This window comes from Peromyscus eremicus, chromosome 9 (assembly GCF_949786415.1).
Source record: "Peromyscus eremicus chromosome 9, PerEre_H2_v1, whole genome shotgun sequence".
NCBI classification, from domain to species: Eukaryota; Metazoa; Chordata; class Mammalia; order Rodentia; family Cricetidae; genus Peromyscus; species Peromyscus eremicus.
Window position 1 is genome coordinate 110,237,036 of NC_081425.1, and position 26,133 is coordinate 110,263,168.

Genomic DNA, 26,133 nt, shown 5'->3' on the forward strand with positions numbered 1-26,133 from the left:
TATCCACCATTATCTCTGAAAGAAAGATGAAAGGGAGGAAGGAAGGAAGGGGGAGAGATGGGATGGAATGGATAGAGAGAAAGAGGTAGGGAAGGAAGACAAGAAGGGAGAACACGCAAAGATAGGAGGAAATGCAAAGACTGGAATAAGTAGTGAATTATATAGGATAAAAATCCCCTGCTTGTTATAAAGCTACATGTAGTACTGGGGTATAAATGGTTTTATTGGTTCCAAAGAATACTTCTTTATTATATTATTTAATACCTCCTTGCTACAAATTCAGATGATATGGTAATGAGCCTCATCAACATTAGTAATATTTTGGTAATTTAATTTGTTTGTTGATTTTTAATTTTGAAAATAGATCAAATTAAAAAGCAAAAAAAAAAAGAAGTGGAGCTGGGCACAAACAATTCTGAAAATACTATTTTGCTGTCTTATTTAATTACCCCAATAAACACATTTCCATTTCTCTGTTATGGTTCTGTACTTAAATATATGTTACAGACATGCCTTGGAAAAGTTTTCTTTTTTAACTTATCAGTTATTATCCTTTGTGAGCAAATTTCAAAATTTAACAAGTTTTTTCTTAATACAAATATAGCAACATAATGAACATTTCATATCCCTAGGCCAAGAATCTTACCTTTGCAATCTTTCCTTTTGCTCTTGATCCAACCAGACATCTATGATTTTTGAGGTTCAGGAAGGCAGCAGAAGAGGTCTCAGAAATGGCATTGGAGTTTCATGCTTGGTGCCCACAGAACTGATAGCAATTGGCTAGAGGATGTTGTTGATAAGATTCTGAAGCTCTGATTTGAGAAGATGTCTGTTGAGAAGATGTTGATGTCTTAGCATCAGAGAAGGGATACAGAATTGCAGCATTTTACTCCTTCCTGTTTAATGGAAAGAGCTTTGATTTGGGAAGCTAAACACCCCGAATTTCAATAGAGATCATGCTCCTAACTAACATTGTGACTTTGAATCAGACAATTAACTTTATTTTTAATCTCTCTCTCTCTCTCTCTCTCTCTCTCTCTCTCTCTCTCTCTCTCTCTCTCTCTCTCTCTCTCTCTCCCTCCCTCCCTCCTCCCTCCATCTCTCCATCTCTCTTTTCTTCCCTCTGTCTCTCTCTGTCTCTCTCTTTCCCACCTCCCTCTGTCTCTGTCTCTGTCTCTGTCTCTGTCTCTCTCTGTGCAGGTACACATGTGGAAGTCAAAAGGCAACCTCAGGTGTTGGTCCTTACCTTCCATCTTATTTGAGACTGGGCCTCTTGCTATTCCACCAGTGTGTACATCAGGCAAAGTGGCCTTTGAAGTTGCAGGAATTCTCCTGTCTCTTCCTTCTATCTCTCTGTGGGAGTGATGAAATTACAGACACATGCTACCTTATCCAGTTCTCTGTGGGTTCTGGGACTCTGAAGAGATCTTCATGATTAACTGGATCATGTTTTATCTAGTAAGTCATCTCCAACCACTGTATCTAACTCCATGTTGTGACCCATCAATACAGACATTATGTTTCATATTGTCTTGCCTTGACTATGTATTCTTACTAAGACATTTAAGACATTAGGGCAATCATTCATTTTTTATAAAATTACCAGAAATTATTTTCAGTGACACTGGTTGTGTTAGATTATTATAATAATGACTCCCAATGCAGCATGTTTCCTCAAGCCTATGCTCAACTCCAATGTGATCTTTTTACTTCTTTTAGAAGACTGATTTTATTTCTCTGCATTGATCCTGGTTGGTTTGTAATTTCTTTTTCCAATAGAATGTGAAATAAATTAACCCTAAGAAACATTAAAAATCTTAAGTCTGGATTGGGATGAAGTATCAAGGGAAATGAAAGCCTCTCTTTGCCCCAATTTCAGCCTATCTTTCAAGTAAAATAGCTGCATCAATGAGTATAGGATAGACTTAAAGCCAAACCACATAGAGTCATGATGCCAAATACGTTGGTGTGATTTGACACTAAACCACTTTACAGGTGGTCTGCTATGCAGTAGTTGAAAATTGGTATGGGAATTCAGATTCACTTCATGATGATCTTGGGGCTAGAAAGCCTGTGATTGGCCCTGATAATTGGTGTCAGTCATCAACTGAGGTACCATGTTCCCTATTATTATGCATTAAATTAGCTGAGCTTGTTAATAGTGTGTTGGTCTCAGCCTACCCAAAGGGTAAAACTCTTTACTGTTGGTATTCTCTCAGATTTAACCTAGAAAGTCATGTGATGACTATTTCTCAAGTCTCAGTGAAGGGGCAGATTCCAGAGAGGAGATCAACTTTAATATCGGATGTGAAGAGGGCCAGAGTCATACTGTAAAGAGATCTACACTGTATGGGATTCTGACTTTCATATTTGTAAATAACTAACTACACCAACTTTAAGTACTTGACTAGTCGAAAAATTCCATTCAATTTCTCTCTCTCTGTCTCTCTCTCTCTCTCTGTCTCTCTCTCTCTGTCTCTGTCTCTCTGTCTCTGTCTCTCTGTCTCTGTCTCTCTCTCTCTCTCTCTCTCTCTCTCTGTATTCTGAATTTGCTGCAAATACATATGAATTTAACATAGGGCTTGTCATGTGGACACACTGTTTTAATGTGAAGAAAGTCACTTTAGGATTGGTCATAGGCATGGAAAAGAGTAAGAAGAGGCAAAACGAAGTTTCTGGTAGTCTCTCAAGATGTAAATGATGTGAAAAAACTATTGAATATCAATAATTAGATGTCCAATAAGCAAAGACATTCATTGTGAGATAACCCTACTCACTGATATTGACTATATCATCTAATCTTCCTTAGGAAGAGCCAAAGTCACCTGGACAAAACCCACGGGAAAGAATGGAAAAAGGACAAAATATATCTTATCCTTTCTTATGCCCTCCAGCTCAACCACTGATCCAAGATTGTTCTTCGATTCTTGTGGTTATTTGTTAGGACAAGGATGTTACTACCCAGCACTAAGGATTCTTTGCATTGTGGAATTATCTATCTCAACTGTTTTCCTCGTCTAATGCTAAGTGTGCCTCTGGCCTGAGCAGTTGTGCACAATCTCTTTATTATATCATTTCTTCCTCTTCTATAAGCAGGGGGACTCTGGGGATATACGACTTACTTTTAATAAAGGTCAAGTCCAAACCTGAACACAGAGATCTAAGGGGGATACTATCATATCACTACTCTTACTGATTTGGTCTGTAGAGTCCTGCAGAGTTGGGAATCAATTCTAATTTTAATCTTATTTTGGGTATACTGTGTTAGCAAGCTTCTTTTTTGTAAGCCATAATTTTATCTCTTGAAAATAGTATTTCATGGATTTGTTAGAAAGATTAAGTAGATAGCAGTACATAAAGAAATGGGACAGTGATTCTGCCTTAAGGAGGAATGCCCAGCATCTTTCTTTCTTTCTTTCTTTCTTTCTTTCTTTCTTTCTTTCTTTCTTTCTTTCTTTCTTTCTTTCTTTGTTTCTTTGTTTCTTTCTTTCTTTACTTGTTTCAAGATTTTTTTTAAATTAATTTGCTTATTCTATATACTTTCCCATCATGTATCTTGATCCCATTCATCTCCCGTCCCTTCGCATCTGGCATCTGCCCTCCTCCCCTACCCCCCCCCCATAAAACAATATTCAAGAGAAAAAAAGAAAAAAATAAGATAAAAAATAAAAAAGGAATTAAAAATTTCATCATGAAAGCCACAGTTCAACCCAACAGGTCACACCATATAACCTCTTTGTCCATACATCTCTACTTGCAAGTGTTCATTGCAAAGATTCATTGGTCTGGTTCGAGGCCCCTGGTCTCTGTTATATGTTCAGTGCTGGACCCCTACTGGACATCTTCCTGGTACCCTGTGTTGTGGAGATCCTGCAGCTTTGGGTCTGTGGGTCAAGTCCTTTCATGTGCTCCAGGAGATCATAGATGGTATTAGGGAGACCAAGTCTGGGTCTAGGCAGCTGTAGGGTTGGTCCCCCAGATGGGAAATTGGGACAGCTTTCCCGTGGTCACAGTTTCGGAGCTGGCTCGCCTATACTTGCATTAACAGGGCTGGCTCTATTGTGCTGCCCTGGCAAGGTCCAGCATCTTTCTTTGAAGCTATATTTAAAGTATTACATTGTTTTCAAAGACAAGTTTGTGGTGATATTTTATTTGTGCTGAAATGTGGTGATATTTTATTTGTATGTTAATAAATAAAGCTTGCCTGGAGATGGAGGAGTGGGGATGGCCAGCCATTTTAAGTAAACAAGAAGTCAGGCAGCACATGCCCTTAATTCTATCACTTAGCAGGCAGGTTCTCTGTGTGTTCGAGGCCACACTAGGAAACAGAGCCTTTAATCCCAGTACCAACCATAGAGACCTAGAGGCCTGTGCAGACAGACAGAAAGTGACAGAGCTGTGTAGGAAGAGGAAGTGAGGTAGCTGGGCTAAGATAGCCAGTGAGAGGGCAGAACAGCAAAGCAATAAAGGCCTGGGTAGACAGGAAGTGATGTGCTTCTTTCTTTACTGAGGTGATCTGCTCCTTTCCTGTCTTTTGGGATGGAGGCAAGATAAGAGCAATTTCATATGGTTTTATGTTATATCTAAAGCTTGATAGTGCCCATGTGTAACTGGGGTTGAATGTTAGTTAAGTGAATATATGGACTACATTTATTCTTTTCATTAGAGATGGACTCATAGGCCTCAAACACTTTAGGAAAGAGATAAACCACTGAGCTACTTCATAGCCCAGTGGAATGACATTTCTTAATCACGGTCTAAAGCACCATTTATACAGATACAGATTGTCTGAGACTCCAAATAGAAACAAATCAGTTCTAAAAGCCATTTCTGTTCGATTCTAAGAGGTTTTAAAAATAATCTTACTATCACAATTATCTTTCTTTTGGGTTCATATAATACTAGATTAAATAAAAAATAAGTTTACATTTCTGAATTAGTATTAAACATTAATTCTAACCATGATTCATATTAAAAAAATCTTCTTGATTTAAAGGGAAGAAGTCAGTATATTATCCTTATCTTATATTATAAGGCTAAATATTACATTAATATTGCCTCTAGTTAGCCAAGCTCTTAGAACTCAGAGATGGCTGATATGAGTGCATGGTTATCATTTATCTATGAATTCCAGAAGTACTGAATGTCTCTGGAGTTCTAGGCATCAATGAACAGTAATCAAGACCAAGTCATGCTTCCGATGAGTCTTACTCATCTGGGTAAGTGGTTACTAATCAAGAACAGTAACAACTGGTGACCAGGGTTATAAGAAGAATTTAAATAGAACAATAAGATAATAATATAAAATGTTTATCATAGAATTCTTTGAGGAAATGACTGTGGAATTGAAATCTGATGAGAAGGAAGCAATCATATGAGGATGACAGAGATATAAAATTTATACAGGAAATAATTGAAGAAAAGCTCCTCCAAATTGGAACATTTAGTATGTTTGAGGATCAAAAGAAAGATGGACATCCATAGTGTTTAAGGAGGGACTGGGAAAGGGAGGTTCTGCATGCATATAGAGATAATTGGGGCAGCCTGTGATGAAGACAGCTGGAAACTCTTGTTATTATTGTTTCCAGGGATCTGAGGGAGTTCATTTATTACTTTAAAACACAAATGCTTGTTATATGTGCACACAGTTGGGCTCTGGGCCTGAAAAGGGAGCAAGGAACCAACTCTTGAGTCTTGGATAGCTCACCGAATGGCATAGGGAACGGATTGGATGGTATCCCTGCTGCTGGCCAGCTCAGCCATTCACATGATATCTGAGAGATCTAGTGCCTCTGAAACACTGTGCAGCGTGACTCCTTTAAGAATGCTCTGAGCTTGCCTGTCTGGTCAGTGTCAGACAGAGTTGTGTGGCTGGCAGTCTTCTGCCTTTTAGCCAAGATGATGATCACATGAGCACCTGCTAATAAAGCACCTTAGAGAGTTCATCTTATTTCATCTGCTTACAGGTTGAACACTAATGTGTGTTGTATGCCAATAAGGTGACTCACTAGCAAATGATTGGCTGCAGGGGATACACATACACAGTCCTCTACATAATACGCGCAAATTGAAACAATACTGCACAGCTGGAGCAAAGGGTCTTCACCCAAATGAGATCGTGTTAAGCCTCTTTAACTTTTTCATGATATGTATTACTATTATTAATGGTTCTTAAAGGTAGTGGATGTATCTGCTACATGACCTGGGGTTGGATATACAAAAGACAAAATTTGTGAGTCATTTTGATTTAATCCTCTCCATATTTTCACTCATTAAACATTGGGTTAAATTAGCTGTTACCATCTAAGAAGCAAAATTGATAAATACTGTTTTTTGTTGTTGTTGTTGTTTTCCGGCATTAATGAGGAAAACCTTTTCTGTGCCAATGCTCCATCCCACTGGTTTCCATAATGAGTAGTTGCTTATGTGGGATGCCAGTTCTTCTCTAGCTGGGTGTTCCATGCAGACATGGCCTACCAAAGCAGCTGGTGAGAGCTGTGTGTTTGCCATCTTGCTATTGTTTGGTAAAAAGGCTTACAAAAAGGTGTACATTAAAATATGGAGGATTCCCTGTTGGACTTTGGGGAGCCTCACGGTCCAGAACTGGTTAGGGAAGAACTGAGCCAAGTATTGGGGGACGTGAAAACTCCCCTAAGCCACAGTTGCTGCTCAGAGGGTCCTGGGAAAGTCACCAGTCAGCAGTGTAGTGGTGGGAATTACAGCCTAGCAGCCCTGGAACCTCCCAGGTCTCACACTGCTCAGCCAGATCTACTCAGCTATGAAGAAGAACCAAGAGCTTGGAATGATGAAAAGAGAAGAGGCAGTATGAACAGATCCTGAAGAGTTCTGCTCTTTGTTCCTGAGATAAAAACTCAGAGAAGAGCAGCAAGATGAATGGATACTTCTCAGTAAATGCACCTCGGGGGCTGTTGACATTCTAGGATATGGCATTGAACTTCTGACAAGAGGAGTGGGAACATCAGCATGTTGCTCAGAGGTCAATGGCAGGATATTTGAGATGGAGAATGGTTCATTTTATGGACTGGGCCTCCTCAAAAAATTTCCATAGCCTGAGCTACTGCCATGTTCAGCCAAGTCCTTGCTGGTGTCTATGGTCCAGGCTGCCACTGTAGGCTGTGTTGATACCAGAGGCCACATGAATGTCCATGGTTAGTGCTGCCTCTGGGGGCCATATTGATGTACGTGGTTTGTGCTGCCCCCCTGAGGCCATGTTAGTTCCCATAGTCTCAGATGCCACCAAAAGCCTTGTTGATGTTAGTGGGCCATGCAACTGTGTGAGGACTTGTTGATGACCATGGTTCTTGTTGCCATGGGAAGCCATGTTGTTGTCCATAGTCTGTGCTGCTACCCGAAAACATGTTGATCTTCATCATCCACACTACCATCAGAGGACATGTGGATGTCTTCAGTCTGTACAGCCACTGGAGACCATGTTGATGTCATGACTTGTGCTGGGGACATGTTGATGTCTGTGGTCCATGCTGCTGCCAGAAGCCATCATGAGGTCCATGGGCCATGATGCCTCTGGATACCCTGTGGATGTTCATTGTCCTTGCAGCCTTGGGAAATCATGTGGAAGTCCGTGATCTGTCCTGCTGCTGGCTGTTATAGGCAGGGAAGCTTCTGTTGCAGTGGTTCTGATGACTCCAGACTTACAGTTGAGAATAGGAAACATTGAAAGCTTCTGAAACAACCTCCTTCCCCTCAACTCCCCCTGCCCAAAGAAACAGTCTAGACAGGAGGCTTTGAAGAGAGTCCTTAAAACTTGAGATAAAGATGCTGACACATAGCTCTTCACAATGAATGACTTCTGATGGGGAGGTAAGAAAGGACTCCACTATCTTTAAGAGGCTGGCCACTGGGATTTGACCATGCTCCAATGAGTGTATGGGTAACACATATTGTACTTGGTGTATTCTGTTTGAGAGGTGTGAACCTGGGAGGAACGGGACGTGAGTGTGATTGGGCTGCATTGTGTGGAATTCCTAAATAATCAGGGAGGAGGAAGATGGGGGAAAGTCCCTCTTACCAAAGAGAAAACGCCACTGTGGGAGTAGAGGCTGGCAATCTACTAAAAGAAAGATATAGCAAATTCTTCATTTCTAAGTGTTTCCTTGACCCATGATAATCAAACAGCCCTGTTAGAGAAGGGTAATTATCTTTGTTAGTATCAGACGCCCTGTGGGTGGGGCCACCCTTCTCCTTTTGAAAAATGAACTCAGATTAAACAAATAGCCCTTTCCTAGTTTACCGTTGATGTGAATTCCCAGAATATAAACCAAATTTATCTGTTTACCTCTTTCCCCCTATCTCATATAAAAACCAGGCCTGCCAAGCTGAGCTCTGTGAACTTCCCCTAGGCCTTGGGTCCAACAGTGTGATGGGTTAAAGTGCTTTGTATTCTGGTGAGACTTGCAATTGCTGGATTGTGGTTTTATTAGACCCCTTGCTGCTTGGCTCTGGGCAGAAACATGCTTTCTTAAAACAAGGGCAGAAGGGGAATAAATTTAAAGAAAAATTAACAATTTTGTTTTCTCTAGCAAGTGTCTGGAAACTGAACAAATAATATATGCTGTATGTATACACAATAGATAATCCCCAAGTATAGTGGGTTGACATTAATTTTTCAGTTACAATAGTGGGAAAACATTCCAATGGAGCCTTTCTGCTTTTCACTTACATTATAGCCTGCAATTAATATGATTGATCAGCACTTTATTTGAAAAAACTTTGCAAGTTAGATAATTTTTCCCATATGTAGGCTAATGTTTATGTAAGACTAGGCTAAACCATGTTAAAACAGGTTAGCTGTATTACATGAATTCTTGAAAAGATATTTTTAGCTTACAATGGATTTATTGAGATATACCTCCTTTACAAGTCAAGAAGTATGTATGTATGTATTCACACAAGGGCAAATCTATGTATCTCATACATATATGTGTACACATGCATACACCATAGATTCAAGTACAAAAAAAGATGTGAAATATTGATGTTATCATAACTATAAGTTTGCTACCAATAAATGATAAGCTTTAATCCTTTTTCTCTAGACTTGGGTATTTTCTCAGACCAGAAATGTGTATGTGTTACCCTGTCTAATTTGTAGAATAGATTACAACAGTTTGTTTTATACAAAAGAAAGCTCTTTTCTTTAAATATTTAACTGGAAATACCTTGGACTGTGAGTAATCAATTCAAGGAACCCGTGTTATAAGCTGCTTACCCAGCCGGGCGGTGGTGGCGCACGCCTTTAATCCCAGCACTCGGGAGGCAGAGCCAGGCGGATCTCTGTGAGTTCGAGGCCAGCCTGGGCTACCAAGTGAGTTCCAGGAAAGGCGCAAAGCTACACAGAGAAACCTTGTCTCGAAAAACCAAAAAAAAAAAAAAAAAATAATAATAATAATAATAATAATAATAAGCTGCTTACCCATGTGTCACATCTGACACCGTGGCACATCTGCTATCTATAGATGAGGCTCACTGTACCTTTTCTGATTATCGGCAGCCTTTAAAACTAAAATAGTCTACTATCAGACATTGCCTATGTTTCTATCATTTCTCTAAAAGGAAACCTGGCAGTATAATCATGGTGTTCTAACTAGCAAAACCACCTAGATATTCCAGTTGCTATTCTACTGCAGTGTCTTTACTGCTGGGGAAGATGAGCCTCAGAATGGGGGGAGGGGTCAGGTGAGAATGGCCCAGAATAGGTCTTGTCTCCTGCTGTAATTATCACAGCGAGTGCTGGTATCACTGTGCACATGACCATGTCTTTTCTTAAATTCTCCTCTGTGTCAAGGCCTCTCCCTCAAAGTAAACTAACCATCTTTTAAAGCTCTTGGTTGCCAAGCATTTCTTTATTCATTTCCTAGTCTTCAAAAGTTCAGGCCCCAGGTCAAGGGGACTCAGTGCTGTGTGTATAAACTACTCCCTAAGAATACTACCCAAAGCAATCCAAACTTTCCTTAACCCACCTTACTGCAGATGTCCTTGTGTGCCCTCTGAGGCCAGTGGAGCGCTTCCGTGACCTACGTCCTGATGAAGTGGCCGATTTGTTCCAAGTGACCCAGAGAGTAGGGACAGTGGTGGAGAAGCATTTCCAGGGGACCTCCATCACCTTCTCCATGCAAGTAAGTATACAGGTTGTTCAGACATGTTTCTTGTGTTTCTTTCCTTTCTTCTCAAAGCTATATGTGGGGCTCCGTATCCAACCCATTTTAGCAGGGAAGCGGTTTTAGTTGTCTGCATGTACATAATAGCAGAAAAAAAGGTCACTAATCCGAGGCAGCTCTGCTGTCCACTAGCCTCAAGGTGGACTATGGAATGGCATCATAGCAAATGTCTGGTATGCTGTTTACAAAGTAGGTGGAAGTCATAGACAAGAGATTTAAGGGATTGAATTAGTTGGCTTCTCAGTTGTGATAAAACACAAACCAAAGGCAACTTGGAGGAAGACGAGGTTCATTTGGCTTTCATCTCTACACTAAAGCCCATCATTGAGGGAGGCTAGGACAGAAGCTTCAAAGTTAGCCACCTGGAGACAGGAATGGAAGCGAGGCCACCAGCAGCACTGCTTACTGGCTGGCATCCAGGCTCACATCCAGTTACCCTTCTTAGACAATCACGGCTACCTGCCCAGGGATCACACTGCTCACAGTAAGCTAGCTAGACCCTCCCCAATCAATCAGGAGTCTAGAAAATGTCCCCACAGACATGTCCACAGACAAATCTGATGATACCAATTCCAGTTATTTCAACTTTGTGTCAAGTTGACAGAAATGAACCAGCATTGGGATTTACAACTAGAGTTGGGAAGGCTCTTTGCTCTGTGGTAAGTGTGTTTTGAACATGCACAGGCTCAGCCCTCCTGTGGTTCCAAGGAGAGCAATGACCAGACAGCTAATCTAGGCCTTATCTTCACAGGACTTACTTTTCTCTAAACTTAATGCAGACTCAGAGATAAGTCACAGGTTTGTACAATAGGTTCTGTTGGACATGGCCCACTACAAAATGAAGAAATCAGATTTTCAGTCACTAGAGATCTACAGGCAGAACTTGGTCTAGTACTCGTCAGGTTGAGAGGAGAATGTACATGATGTGTCTATTATCAGTCGGGAATTGAGTAAATTAGCAGTAACATGCCATGAACCCCTTCAGATCCCTATGTATAGGGCTAGGGACAGCAGTGCCCTGTGCTTAGAAGTGTGTTAACTCTGACTTCCCCCATATATGGAAACTGTATCCTCAGCTCTTCAAGTTAGCCAGGACGCTTCACATCTGCATCATTTAGTCTCACTGCTGTAACACAATACCCAACTGACCTAAATTACGGAAACAAAGGTTCATGTTGACTTACAATTTGAGATTAGGGAAATAGTAGGAGGAATACAAGGCAGCTGGTCACATTGTAGCCACAGTGTAGCCCAGAAGGAAGATTGTTGGTACTCAATGCACTCACTTTTTCCCTTTCATTAGCTCAGGGCACTAGCCTATGAAATGCTGTTACCCATTTTTAGCATCAAATTTCTCTCCTCAATTACTCTAATCTAGAAACTCCCTGATAGACATGTCTATAGATTTGTTCGAAAACACATCAACTCGACAATCAATTATTAACCAACACACCATCTTTATGCTCTTTCCTGAGCTTTTGCCAATGACGCCACAAAGAAGCCAGGGTGCGAAGGACCATCCGGGTGCATTGCCTGCCTCTTCCAGCGTGTCTCCCAGTGAGGCTGGAGCAAAGGCCTTGTGCTGTGAGCAATATGGGCAAGATAATAGGCCTTAAGGCTGCGTCATGGGCCTAATGAGATAAGCCCCTCTGATATCAAGCCCATAGTCTTTGCCTTAGAAGTCACGGGTCATCTCCTTCGGCACCTCCAAAGAGACTGAGTGTGGAAGCCAATGTATTGAAGTCTTTGACCAAAAATATTCATCTCTTTCTCAAAAGAATTTTTCTCTGTATTGAGAGTAGCTAAGCATTCCTAGAAATATCATTTGAGTCACTTCAGTAGTTCAACTTGGGATTGATTTATTAAAACAGTGTTGCAAACTGTTTCCAAGGAGACCAGGTAAAGGAAATGGATGAGAACATCTGCCAGAAGATACCAGTGTTGGTTATCAGAGCATAGTTCTGTAAGTGTGGTGGCTGGCGATGTGTAAAGTTAGAGCAATTTTGCATAAGTAAGCTAGTGAAACTGCTTTAAAATTATACCTCATGTCAGGGTCCAAGAGAAGCCCCCAAGAAAGACCCAGTCACATATGCAATTTAGCAAGAGCGTTGATTTCCAACAGGTTGGGGTGGCAAATAGTGACCCCAAAGGGAGGTGGCAAACGCCTTTTAAGTGGAGTTAGGAGAAATCCAGGGAGGAGGGGTTAATCTGGTACTGATTGGTAGAGGAAAGATTAGTCTGGGGGCTGATTGGTGGGAGGCTCTAGTGGTTAGGAACCTTCCAGCTACAGGGTAGGAAAAGCTTTCTTTAGCTAGCAGAAGGCAGGGAGCATCTGCTGAGCCAGCAGAAGGGGCTTGGGGTGCATTCTGATTGTTCCCTGAGTTGTGGTCTTCCCAAGAACTGCTTGCTCAGCTTCAGCCAGTTCCAGTAAACTGAAACTAAGGCCTGGTCCCTGCCAGGGCTATTAGAAACCTGTCATGGCTCTGGTCTGGCTCCCTAGCCCTCTCACTTCACAGTAATGTGTGGGTGTGTAACAATCCTGTGTACCCCTCCCCCCCCTCACATACACATGTACCTATGATGATAAAGAGCTGGAGTTTCACAGAGTAACCTTAACCCATCATCCACGTTCTAACAGCTTTGGTCCTGTTGTGCTTTCTTCTTAAGCACTGGTTGGAAATGATGGGTTGCCTTCATAAGCCACTAATGGGTTATGGTTCAGGTTTGAACAGGTTTAATATACATGTCAGATTTGTGCTAGTGGGGCATGGATCCTTCTTACTAGTCAGGTTCACTGAGAGGTATATTTAGCCAAAACCACAGATAGGTAATTCTATTTTGAAATTTTTAATTACAGAGAAGTTTGCCACCTTCTCCCTGGAGCACCTGCTTTCCCTTTGAAGGTGCTTGGAGACTGGGCCTGTGTACTCATTTTCAGCTATGACAATGACAATAGGCTGGGAGGGGAAAGAGGTACGTGGATAAGGTCCACTCACAACAGTCACTTCTATTTTTCTGTCTCAAGGTCATACGAGCTTGAAAGGACTGTACCCATCAAAATGCCTCATCTTCTTGCTTGGTTGATTTCTAGAGGAGAAATTTAATCAGATATTAATTAAATTATTTCTGATTTAAAGATAACCGAACTGTAGTGCTTTGCCTCCCCAAACACTTTTAGCCTTACCTTTAATGTGATTAAAACCATAGCTGAAAGCACAGAGCATGAAAAGTAGAAAGGAGTGACTTGCTGGATAATTCATATCATTTTATACATAACTCCTCACTCAGAAGGTAGTGGAGATCTGCCTGGTCCCACACATTCAAAATGAATGGTTCCCATGGGAATACTACAAATTAACACACAATGAAATTGGATCTAAATTATTAATGAGCAATATTTCTGAATAAGCAGGCAATATCATCAGTCAGTTCTCACCTCAACTCTTTTTCTTTCTTTTTCCTCCTTCTAGGATGGTCCTGAAGCTGGACAGACTGTGAAGGTGAGTGCTTATTATGTGCACACAAATTAATAAGGTGATTATGGGAACTAATAAAAAATCACAACGAGTCATTTGCAGCACATTGCTGTTTCATTATGTTATCTTCGAGGTCAGAGAGACCCTCAGTGTTAGAGCCATAAATCCTGACATTATAAACTCTGCCAAACAGTATGTTTCCCATTAGTTTACAAGACATTTACCCTTTGTAGTAAAATTATTACTGTGCAAGTGCTAAAACAGAAACTAAATCGAGGAGTCCTAAAACAGACCAGGGCAGGGTACATCAAATTCTCATGGGTTTTATGCATCCTGTATAGACTAGAGCACCTGGTATATCTTTAGTTCTGCACACAATTTAATTTCACATCTTCAGGAAAGGGACATCTGTTGTGTGCCAGGTGTGTGTCTCCTTTCCCTCCTGGTCCCTTGGCCCGTTTTCTCTTCATGCCCACACATTTCTCTTATCTCTAGCAACTAAATACCAAAGTTCAAACTTAATGGGATCAATGGAGTTCAAAATGGTTTTGAAGTGTACTAGAGAGAAAGGGAGGATTTATTATGAAGGCCTCTAATCACAACAAAAGGACAGAACTAAAAAATCCTGCTGGTTATGAAGCAAGAGTTCAGCTTCTTTCACACAAATGTGAATTCTTGTGTGGTTGGGTTCAATGCTTAAGTGACAGAGAAGGCTGAGTTTGTGGTGGTGGAAATAAGCAAGTCATATTATGCTGCTGATGCCACACAGTGAAATAAAGCTTTTGGGTTTTACAGCTGGCCTTGACTGGCAGGGTAACTAAGCACTAAGTCAAATCAAATGAACATGGTTCCTTTGTGAGAGTTTGGAAATAGGATATCTGGGAAGTTTCATGGTGAGTGAATGTCTCAAAGGGAAAGCTAGCAAATTCCTAATGATCAAAAGAGTAGCCCAAGTTTCTCTAAACACATGACATGGAAAACACCTGAGGGACATTCCGCTTCCATCCATTCCCCTGTCCATTGCCGTGTTAAGCATCCAAATATGCATATGCTAAAAAAGGATTCAATATCAGAGTCTTTGCTTTGAAATTGATTCTTGAAATACAATGCATAGATATTCAAGCTTGGCTAGCAGAGTTTGAAAACTCAGAATTCAAATGTAAATTTCAAATGCACTGGATTGGTGTTTGGTGAAGTTTCAGAAACCATTGAAAGTACTAAAGGCAGAACTAACTCACGGAAGAATGCGTAGCTATGTAGTGGAACACATAGACTGGTAAACATAGCTGAATTTTATGTGAACAGGTAGATTATGTGCTCTCAAGATTTTATTTCACAATTCTAAAGAGGGCATTTAAGTTATTTGGTATGCAAAGGGACTTGAATAAGTGGGAAAAAGGAACTTAGAAGTTCCTAGGGGCCAGGAGAAGGAAAATATAGATGTGACTGCTAATGGCTCTCTCTTGTGGTTGATAGAGATGTTACGTAGTTGGGGGATGGAGATTTTTTTTTTTAAATGTAATCCTTTAAAGGAGACAAGTAAGCATTAAGTCCAGCAGGGCTAAGCAGCATGGCTATGGGGTCTCAGACTCCATAGTGTCCCACTTATCTGAACAAGGTGTCATGCTTTTGCTAGCTTTAATGGTGCTGATGATGCACTGATTTATAATATAAAGTACCATGTTTCAATTATTGAATGTACTTACCATAGCCAGCACTGTTTAAGCTGATTTCTGTAAACAATTGTATCTTTTTTCTTTAAAATAAGCATATTATGTTTTGAAAATCTTTTTGTTGTTTCCAGCCTGATCACAGCATTTCCCCAGAATAAATTTGTGGGGTCAACTCACATCCTTTATGGAATACCATGCATAAGGAAAAATTTATCACACACATACTGCACCACACACACATACACACATATACACACATGCACACACACTTACACACCACGTACGCTCCACCTTTAGTAGGTAGTAAACTTTTGTTAGCTATTCTGTCACACTAAGTCCTTCTATATAGAAGTGTATATTCTGTGGGTGTCAAACTGTGATATTTACACCACATTGCATGAAAGTTTACTTGAGTGTCAGCTAAACAGCACAGCCACCACCACAAATAATCTCAGCGTTGTTCTCATTAACCCTCCTAACTCATACTGCCATGACAGGACGGGAGCGTCCATTACTATACATAGGCTGATCTCAGAAGATGGGTACTTCCCAGCATGTGACTCAGTGATGGTGTTCAGGTAACCAGGATGCATAGAACCCGGTCCTGCAGCCTCTCCAGGGAGCAGAGTGGTCAGCGATGGTGTTCAGGTAACCAGGATGCATGGAACCTGGTCCTGCAGCTTCTCCAGGAAGCAGAGTGGTCAGCGATGGTATTCAGGTAACCAGGATGCATGGAACCTGGTCCTGCAGCTTCTCCAGGAAGCAGAGTGGTCAGTGATGGTGTTCAGGTAACCAGGATGCATGGAACCTGGTCCTGCAGCTTCTCCAGGAAGCAGAGTGGTCAGTGATGGTGTTCAGGTAACCAGGATGCATGGAACCTGGGCCTGCAGGCCTTCAGCTTCTCCAGGAAGCAGCATGGCACCTCAGAACCCACTTGTATCATTTGAAAGTTCCGGGTTGAGGCTGGCAATGGTTCATGTTTCGAATTTTGAAGGGAGGTTCGACAGCCTACCGTGGAAAGCATGGGGCCTATCCCTTTTTCTGTTTCTTTGCCTATGTGTGAGATTCTCAGTGCTGTGTCTGATGTCTGAGTTCTGAACCACTTTTGTCTCATGCCAGGTAGTAATAGCAATAACCCCAGTGATGGTCTCTTCCCCTGAAGCAAGTGTTGTTATTCTTAATGAGGGTACACCACTGAGTTAGCCTCTTGAATATGATGGCACTTCAGGACTTTTTTTCCTGAGGCTTTAGATTCTGCCTAGCAACACGCAGGGTGGCCTAGCTTACTCAGTAAGACCCATGTAACAAGGAAAAGGAAATATTGAAGTAAAAAGTGACCTCTTATTTCACAATTGATTATTCGGTTTTCTTCTCAAGTTTAAAAGTAGAACACTGCCAGGCACCAGATGATCAGTGCAGTGATCTGGACACCCTGCAGGGTTAAGAAGTAATCTCTGTCTCCTCTGTCAGCTACTCAACCCTTCCCTGCACCAACCCAAGCTACGCTGGTGAACATCATGCTCCCTGTCCTGTTTCCTAGCTGGATTCCTGTCAAGAAATTCTTCATTGTCTCTTACACATTTGTTTGTTTATATATGTTCATTTTTTTATGTTGTTTCCTTAGTCTCCAGGGAGTATATATGCACTTTATGATTTTTGGATTCTATCATTATTGATGGAGCTTAGAACATGTTACCCAGGAAGATGACCCTGGAATTGTTTAAGATGAAGGAAACAGAGAAAACTGTGGCAGGAGGAAGGTTCACTCTCCAGCCTTGTTCTACCATTCAACTTTGAAGTAGGCCATAAAAGAATTTCCTGACCTACCTACCCCAAAAGTAGACATAAGACACTCCCTCCAGAAAGGCCCTGCTTTTTTCTGGTAAGCTGTGAAGACTCTGAACAAGCAGGCCTCAATAAGCTACCCCAGCATGTTGCTGTTAGATCAGAGTGCTGCTTTCTTTTCCGATCTCACTTCTCCTGTCCATAAAAATACTTTCCCTGTTTCTTTAGGTCTTTGTGTCTGAAGCTTCTCTCAGCACATGAAACTTAAATCAAGTGAATGTGCTTCTGTTTTCCCTTGTTAATCTGAATGTTTTTGCAGTGATCTTCACCCTAAACAATAGGAAAAGAGAGGGGAGAGGAGAGGGGAAGGAAGGAGAGAAGAGGGGAGGGGAGAGGAGGGGAGGGGTGGAGAGGGAAGGGGGAAAGAGGAGTGTTTTGCTTGAAGTGAGTCAAATGGAGACACAATGACTTTTTGTACAGAGACCATTATCTACTCCTAAGATATTATCTATCGTTAGTCATCAGAAAGTAGCAATTGATGTTCATCTGTTTTCCACTGTACATCCAGGCATCTAGGTTTTCTGAAGTTTCTATGAAATATTCCCTATATTGTGAGTATCAGACTAAATTTTCTATAAAATATGTTCCTAAATTGATGTGTTTATGTAATTCTTATTTTATTAGTAAAAACACAAGAGTCAGATACTGGGCTAAGCACCTGATTGATCAGAGAAGCGGTGGAGAAGTAACCAGTGACCTCTCTCTGTAAACACAGAGGCTGAACCTCTCAAGCCCTTCCCCACTCTTTCTCGTGTCTTGCTATATGTTCTCGGTTCTCTAAAATCTCTTGGCTAATTTTAGTCAGCTAGTAGCTAACTCTGCTCTCTGATTCAAAGTAAACTTTATTGTCAGTCTCCAGAGTGTGATCAAAATATCCCACAACGCTAACTCCTAATCCCAAGTGTAATTCTAGCCAAACCAAAGCCCTAAGGTGTACTCATTCCTTTAAAAGGAAGGCTTTCTAATAAGCTTAGTGTGAATCATTTTCTCTGAGACTGTTACATGAACGTCTTTGGGTGGAGGATGCTTTGGGTGTATTAAGAGGAGATTTACTCCTGGTAGGTAATCTCAATCTATTTATAGACCATGCTTGCACATATTGTTCTATGTTTGTGGTGCTTAGATGTTGTACGTAAAGGTTTAATTTTATGCTTTTAATGTAATAGGAAGTATGTCTTAATAAATGTTGAAATATTTACTTTCTAGATTGCTGCAGCAGAAAAGAAAGGAGTTCTTTATAAGAAATGTTATTAAAACAATCTCCTGTTGCCTGTGGCTGTTTTTAGTTTCCTGGATCAGGAGGTCTTACACATGATATGGAGGTCTAGCCATCTTGTAGTTTAGTGCACATAGAGGACACTTAGCTGGCAGCAAAGTCTGAAAGTTAATGTGCCTTGACATCTGTCAGAGGTGCCATAGGAAACTGAGCTCTATATCTTACTAACTTTGCCATTCTGGGGCATCCTCTTAACTGTGAACCTTGATTTCTTAATTTTCCAAGTGGAAAAACTTTAGAATTGGATGGTGATGGGAAGAAGCTGACATGGACATATATAAAATATATAAAAGATGTTAGGCAGGATTGATACACATTTATGGGATTTGGACCCAGATGCTACTTCAGATCCCAGCCTTTTCGACACATGCTGTCACTGGTGTGTGTGTGTGTGTGTGTGTGTGTGTGTGTGTGTGTGTGTGTGTGTGTGTCTGTGTCTCTGTGTGAGTGTGTGTCTATGTTGTTGTCTCTTTATGTGCTCATTTGTGGATGCTAGAGACGATTTTGGGCATTATATTTCTGTGTCTTTCCACCTCGAGTTTTATTGAGATAGAGTCTTCAACTGACCTGGAGCTCAAAAAGTATAATGGGCTAGATGGCCAGCAAACCCCAGTGCTCTCTTTGTCTCTGCTGTTTCAGTGCTGAGTTTAAAAGTACACACATCATGCCTAGCTTTTTCCCTGTGTGTTGTAGGCATAGAACTCAGGTCCTCATGCCTGCTCAGCAAACACTTGACTGTAGCAGGAATCTTAGAAGGTCTTATTAATTAAATCAAACCTGGGCCAGGTATTGGGGTGAATGCTGGAAGGTCAGAGAAGCAGAACAAGCCACAGCTTCCTCACCTCACCAATTTCTCAGCTAATCCTGTTCCTCAGACTGGAAGCTTCTGAGTCCTCATCCAGAATGAATCTAAGCTGAACTGTGCTGCTCAAAGCCTAAAAGCTTAACCTGCTAAAAGCTGCTAGTTCCTGGTCCTCACGACTTATATACCTTTCTACTTTCTGCCTCACTCCCTGGGATTAAAGGCTCACTTCTGGGATAAAAGGCGTGAGTCACCACACCTGGTTATTTCCAATGTGGCCTTGAACTCACAGAGATCCAGAGGGATTTCTGCCTCTGGAATGCTAGGATTAAAGGCGTGTGCTACCACTGCGTAACCTCTATGTTTACTATTATGGCTGTTCTGTCTCTGACCCCAGATAAGTTTATTAGCGTGCACAATATTTCAGGGAACACAATACCACCACACTTTACTGATGAAGCTATCTCACCAGTCCTATTCTTTCATGCATGTGTGTCTGTATATGCTTATTTGTGTGTGTGTACATGGATATTCATGTGTGTGAATCTAGCTATGCACAAGCCTCAGAGCACATGTAGGGATGGAGTACCCTCTCTGATGTCAATTCTGACCTTCTACCTTGAGATAGGGTCTCTTTTTTGCTTTTTAACTGCTTATGCCAAGGTAGCTGGCCTTTCAGTTTCCAGAGATTTTCCTGTCTCTATCTTCCATCTCCCCATAGGAATGTTGAGATAACTAATACTGTGGATACACATCTTCTACATGGTTTCTGAGGAGTAAGATTCCGGTCGTCATGCCGTGTAAACAGAATTCTCACCCACTGAGCCGATTCCCCAGTACCGGAACACCAACACTATTGCCTAATTTTCTTTTGCCTTCTTTTTGAAAATCTTATTTATTTATTTATTTATTTATTTATTTATTTATTTATTTATTTATTTATTTAGAAACAGTACCTGTCTAGACAGTTCTGACTGTCCTGGAACTCACTATGTAGACTAGTCTGGATTTGAACTAATAGAGATCTGGCTGTTTGCCTGCTGAGTGATGGCTTTAAAGGTGTGCACCGCCACACCTGGCTTGTTTTTCTTGATAACAATCTCACTTCTATTTTCTTACCTTTAAACTAGGATGAGAGTAGGCCTTAGTGAGTGTTCCACAATTCAAACTGTGGCCCAGGGTTTACTTTTTGATATGCACTGCATTTTCTCACAATTAATTATTACCTAGTAGCTTAAATTTTTGGAAAAATTTTGATCTGGTCATATATCTTGTTTTTTTTTTTAATGCTTTAAACTTGTTATGATAAAAGATCACTTGAGCTGGATATAGTGACACATAATAACTCAAGCATTTGAGACGCAGAGGCAAAGGAGAAGCAAGTTCAAGGCTGGATTGGACTATAGAGCAAGACTTTACCCATTTCTTCCCTCCTTACACACACACACACACACACACACACACACAAATGCATGAAACAACTTGAAAATTAAAAATGTGCATATTTTTAAAAATATTTCTTGAAAATGTATTGAAAAGTATTTCTGTGTTTGTCCTGATTTTATTGCTTGTCTGCTCTGCTCTGAATTTTGATGCTTCTGCATTGTTTCTGTGAATGGATCGACAGTGACCAGAAAAATTGTCTAAAGCGGGTTTTCATTATAGAAACGTGTCCCTGTGCTGATTCAGTCAGTGGTATGGATCCAGAAGTTTGTTTTGACAGACACCACAGTGACTCTGAGCCATCCTGCATCCTAGTGCCAAGCCTAAGCCAGGGTAGTGAGAAACAGACCTGAAAGACTCTGCATGCACGCACCGTTTTCATCTCAGACTTGCTACAAAGGAAGATGTGGTGTGCACAGGGTGGAGAAACCTGTAGCTTGATAATGAAAAAGATTTGGGTCTGTTATTTATTATTTTCATTTGGAATGAAATTTCAGAGAGCTACAATTCGCCATAGGTCTTTTATCCTCTGATGAAAGCCACTGTGAACACTGCCTTGTCTCTGTTTATACCTAATGCATGTATTTACTGCCGGAAGAATTAGTATCTTCAGGATGCAGTAGCTTTTATCTTGTAGAATTGCCTTATAATTTGCATCTGTTCCCAGAATAAATCTAATTTGACTGAGTTCAATAAACCAAAGACAACTGTAATATTCAGTGGACAGCTTTGAGTGTACTTTTTGGGATTGGCTACTTTAAGAAGGCATGTGGACCTCCTTCTAATGCCTTGGGGACAAAAGCCTTGGTCCCTAGCTCTCTTGGCCAAAGAAGGCATGAGAAGCCTCCCAGGCCTCCTTAGGAAATCCTTTCTCTCCTTATTAAAACTTCACGCTTTCTCCTAAGTAGCTACCAAAACAGTAACCTCCTCTGATTCTTTTTATTTTCAGTTCAGCATGGTGGTTTTTCTTTTTTGATGTGCCTGTTGCCTTCCCCTCACAATTTCTGTCCTTCTTTTAATTGTCCTCAAGAAGGGCAATTAAAAGAAGAGATTTTTGAGGATCTTTCTCCTTCCAGCAGTTAGAAAGGAGATGACAATCAAAACAGTCTTTGGATATGATAGATGTTGACAATCAAGAAGTCTAAAGCAAGATAGGAATGGTTGGAAATGAGGGAGAGGATCGAGAGAAAAGAGAGGTAAGGAGGCCGTGTCTATTCCTCCTCTTGCTAAGAAGGTCTGGCGAGAAAGCCTCAACAGTCCAAATTACAGGTTCTGAAGAAGGGAGGTGGTGCTTGAATCTGAAAGAGGACGTAGAAATCAAGGAAGGCTTTGAGACCCTAAGGTACCAGGCATTTATTTTTCTCTGGGTTCCTTATCTGAGCTTTGGGGGGCCTTTTCTATCACACAGACCTTGCCCAGATATTTCCTCTAGATCTTCTCACTCCCAGAGCAGTGCTTCTAGAATGAGTGTCCCTCCTTCTACATGGACTTCCTTCTCCAAGGAAGGGGAAGGAAGCAGAATTTTTCCATTTCCAGTTGGCTTTCATTCGCATAATACCTGTTGGGTCAGAACAAATGAAACCTTAACTAAGCTCCATGATAGTTTCATATTTTAACTTTTTAACTTGTAGTTTTTATGTGCTATATTCTCCAACATTTGGTAAATAATCCAGAAAGGATGGGGTGGCCCTGGTTGATAGGAAATGCAAGGCAGTTAAAATATATAGAACAGGAGAGAGAACTCCAGAACCAAACCGCCCAGTTTTAAGCACAGATGTTTCACCTGCCAAGCATTTCTAGTCTCTGTAACCCAGGTTTGCTGAAACCTAGTATTGATTTCCACATGTGTAAAATGAGAATTTCACCAGTCTTTTATTACCTTCTAGGGATATTGTAATAACCAAATGGATGACTACGTGCCCAGGCCTTTAAAACTGTGCCTTGCACATAGTGAAGTCTCAAAAACATTTAGTATAAGCTTTTGTAATTTCTACTTAAATTTCTCTGCAGCTCTCAAAGGTAGGCAGTAATATCTTATGCATGAAGAGTTGAGGTTTACAGAGACAAGTCACTTACCTAGAAGCACACCTAACAGGTAGTAGAATTAGGAAATCAAACCCAAGGCAGAGGAAGAACCCACATCTCCCTTGTGTCACGTGGTCAGTCTGCTCCTTAAAAAACTTCAGTCACCCCATCAGCACAGCCTGAGTTGGTCCAGAAGAGGGAGAGGTTGTATAAATATTATGTTTGCTGCATGACAGATTGGTTCTATAACCCTTTGCTTGGCTTAGAATAATGCTGGCTTCCACCCAAAAATACCCCGAGGACTCTCATTGTTAACTAGATTGTACAGGTGAAGATTAACAAATCAAAACATTGCTTTATTGCTGTATGTCCATTTATAGTAGAATTATAGGTTTTGGGTGTTTAATTTTTTGTTAGTGTTACCAACAAATTCCACCAGTAATTGGAAGCCCTGGCATACAACAGAGTTGGTATTTAGTGATTTAATTTTATTTTAAGATCTATAATGCAGAAATGTAGAAAACATGACAGATGTGATCCTGATGTCAGTTTTTTTAGCATTCAGTAGACTTCCATCTGAAGTTTAGATTTGGGGATTTCTGTATAATCACTGTGAAAAACAATGTTCTGTGCAGACAGAGAGAGATGTTCAGTAGACCCCAAGATCCCAAATAACTATAAATATTGCTCAGCTTTTTACCTCTGTTGATACAGTAATGAAGCCAGTTACTCACTGTAACCATTTTTGCTGTGTGATAGATACTTGGTGCTCCAAAAACAATAATTGAAAGGGCTTTGAAGCTGGTAAAGTGCTTACCTAAAAAACACGAGAGCCTGTGTTCATCCCCAAGGAACTATGTTGAAAAAGTATTATTAAATCAGGGCATGGTAGCACACTCTTGTGATCCAGGTGCTGGAAATGCAGAGACAGTGGACTCTGAGACTCACAAGCCAGCCAGCCTGGCCTATGTGGGGATGCTCAGCTAGAAAGAAAGAGATCCTGTCATAAAAAATAAACGTGCACCGGTACCCGACACAACACCCCAGCCTCCAAGTTTGTTCTCTAGCCTCAGGCGAATGTGCACATGCACATAAACCTGCACACACACGAATACTCACAGGTACACACAGATGCACTAATAACAATGACCATTAAAGTGTTGATTCTCACCAACGTGCTGTTTCAGGCCTGGACAATTCTTGGTTTAAATTATCTAAACCCGTATAATCAGCTCCTTCCAACAACAGATATTTAAGCCTGCAGTATCTAAACAATGGGCTTGGCAGAAATGTAGAACCAGCTGAAAATGCTTCTCTTCAAGTGCATGTGGCCAGTTTAGTCTCCATAGATGAGCCCTTCGTTATCACGACACTTCTACAATGCGCAGTGCCCAATGAGAGCCCAGAAAGTAATTTGTGCTGTGCTAGAAGTTGGGCATTCAGCTGAAATAAGTCCAGATGTTCTGAGATTTCATTTCACGAATTACTAATAGCTAAGAATAATAAAGTATAAGAGCAGGTTGCCTTGAGCTACTTATCTAAGTTTTAAAACTATCTATTGCTTAGAAATGGCCTCTGGGTAGAAACAGTAGAAGGAACACATTGAGGGAGGTGATGGCTCCTCAGGTGGCCTAAATCTGTAGCATTTTATTTCCAAATTGAGTAATACATCTCCAGTTGCTAATTATAATACTCAAATTTTTAAATATTCATATTTTACGGCTTATTAAATATAAAAGAAAAATATATAGTGATCCTAGTAACTTTTGTTTTACAAAGGCCCCATCAAAGGATTTTTCACCAAGATATGACTATTACAATTCATTCTGTTTGCTTTATTATCTCCAGCATATATGTGCTTCTCATACCCTTGAATCCAAACCTCTGAGGATAGGGATCATGGCAAAGTTTTATAAAGCCACAGAGTTAGATGTTCCCCAGATTTATGGTCTGCTCCTTCATTTATTTGTACAAATACACTTTTGAATCTTGCCCTGAATGACCTGACTTTACTCTTAGCCCCATATTCATCTTGAATTATTCATTTCCTTCCGGGGGCTCCTCTTTACCCTTTGTGCCAAAAGCATAATAAAGTAATTCCCAAGACTCAAAAAGCAACTGGAAAAGTTAAGGATTGAGTGACTGAGCCTGGCTCAGGTGGGAACAGGAGTAATGAATTATAGACATGGAAACCTGCTGAGCCACGGACATGTAGAAATTAGAGTGATGACCTGCCTAATGACATCTGAGTGAAAAATATTAGGTTGATGAGACTCTAATGGCCCTCAGGCCAAATACATTCCCCCAGCCCCCAGCATTGTGAATCATTTCAGTGCTGGGAAAGTATAATTCTGAAATTTAACCCTCATGTCAGGAGACATCAATCCTACCTCTATATTTTAATGACAGATTCTTTCTCTAGAGAAGACTCTCATCCACCATGATCAGAAAAAATAGAGACATGCAATTATGGAAGCTTTCTCAACAAGATAATGTTCCAGCTTCAGAGGCAGAAGACAAACAGTGATTTGAAATCTTGTGTTCCATCAGTGTAGAGATAATGTACTTCGATTCTGATATGGATGTTGCCATTTCCTGTATCTGGTATTTTTTTCCAAAAGGCTTTTCTCCCTCCTGATTTTATAGAAAAGGTAAACATGGAGCTGTTTAAGAAGTTGACCTTCCTTAAGTGGTTAAGAAAAATAAACAACATTGAGTGAACAAAGTGAACCACTAGATACTCTTTTACTTTATGATGAAACCCATTTATCCTAATGTTCACATTCAGCTCTCACTCTCCAGTCTACATATCAGGAACTGTTCCCTAAACAAAGAAATGGCTTCTTCTGCTTCCTATCTGACTGCCCTGAAAAACAACCCAAGAGGGGCTTTTATTTGTGTTTCAAATCATCTGTTGGTTGTAAATGCTATAAATTCCCAGATGCAATCATGTCCTAGCAGTATAATTTTGATGAAACTGTTCAGCCATGAAAAGAATAAATGTGATTTTAAGATCAGATCCACCATCAAATGGTCATAGATGAATCTCACTCTTGAGGAAAAGACTCAAAGCATGAGCCTTCAGAGAATTCTGGAAGGCCTAGTAACCTGGGAAATCAGCTACTGTCTGTTACTCTTACAGTCTCCCTTTCCCAGCGTGCGCACGCACGCGCGCGCGCGCGCGCGCGCGCGCGCACACACACACACACACACACACACACACACACACACACACACATACACACACACACACACACACACACACACACACACACACGCACGCACTTCTGTCTTTTATCTTTGACATCTTGCAGTCCAGGGCACTGTGAGAGAGCTGTTTCCAGTTCTGCAGAGCTCTCATTTATAGATGATGCTGACCATGCCCTTACTACCT

The 26,133-nt window shown here is 40.8% G+C and overlaps 1 protein-coding gene across 2 annotated transcripts in view; it reads left to right on the top strand.

Moving 5' to 3' along the window:
* Fhit (fragile histidine triad diadenosine triphosphatase) overlaps window positions 1-26,133 on the top strand; it is a 1,519,797-nt gene that overhangs the window by 1,199,299 nt on the left and 294,365 nt on the right. For both annotated transcript variants that reach the window (XM_059274237.1, XM_059274236.1), the window contains 2 exons: window positions 10,012-10,157; window positions 13,670-13,699. In XM_059274237.1, coding sequence (XP_059130220.1) covers window positions 10,012-10,157; window positions 13,670-13,699 — 176 coding nt within the window. The remainder of the gene's footprint in view (window positions 1-10,011; window positions 10,158-13,669; window positions 13,700-26,133) is intronic.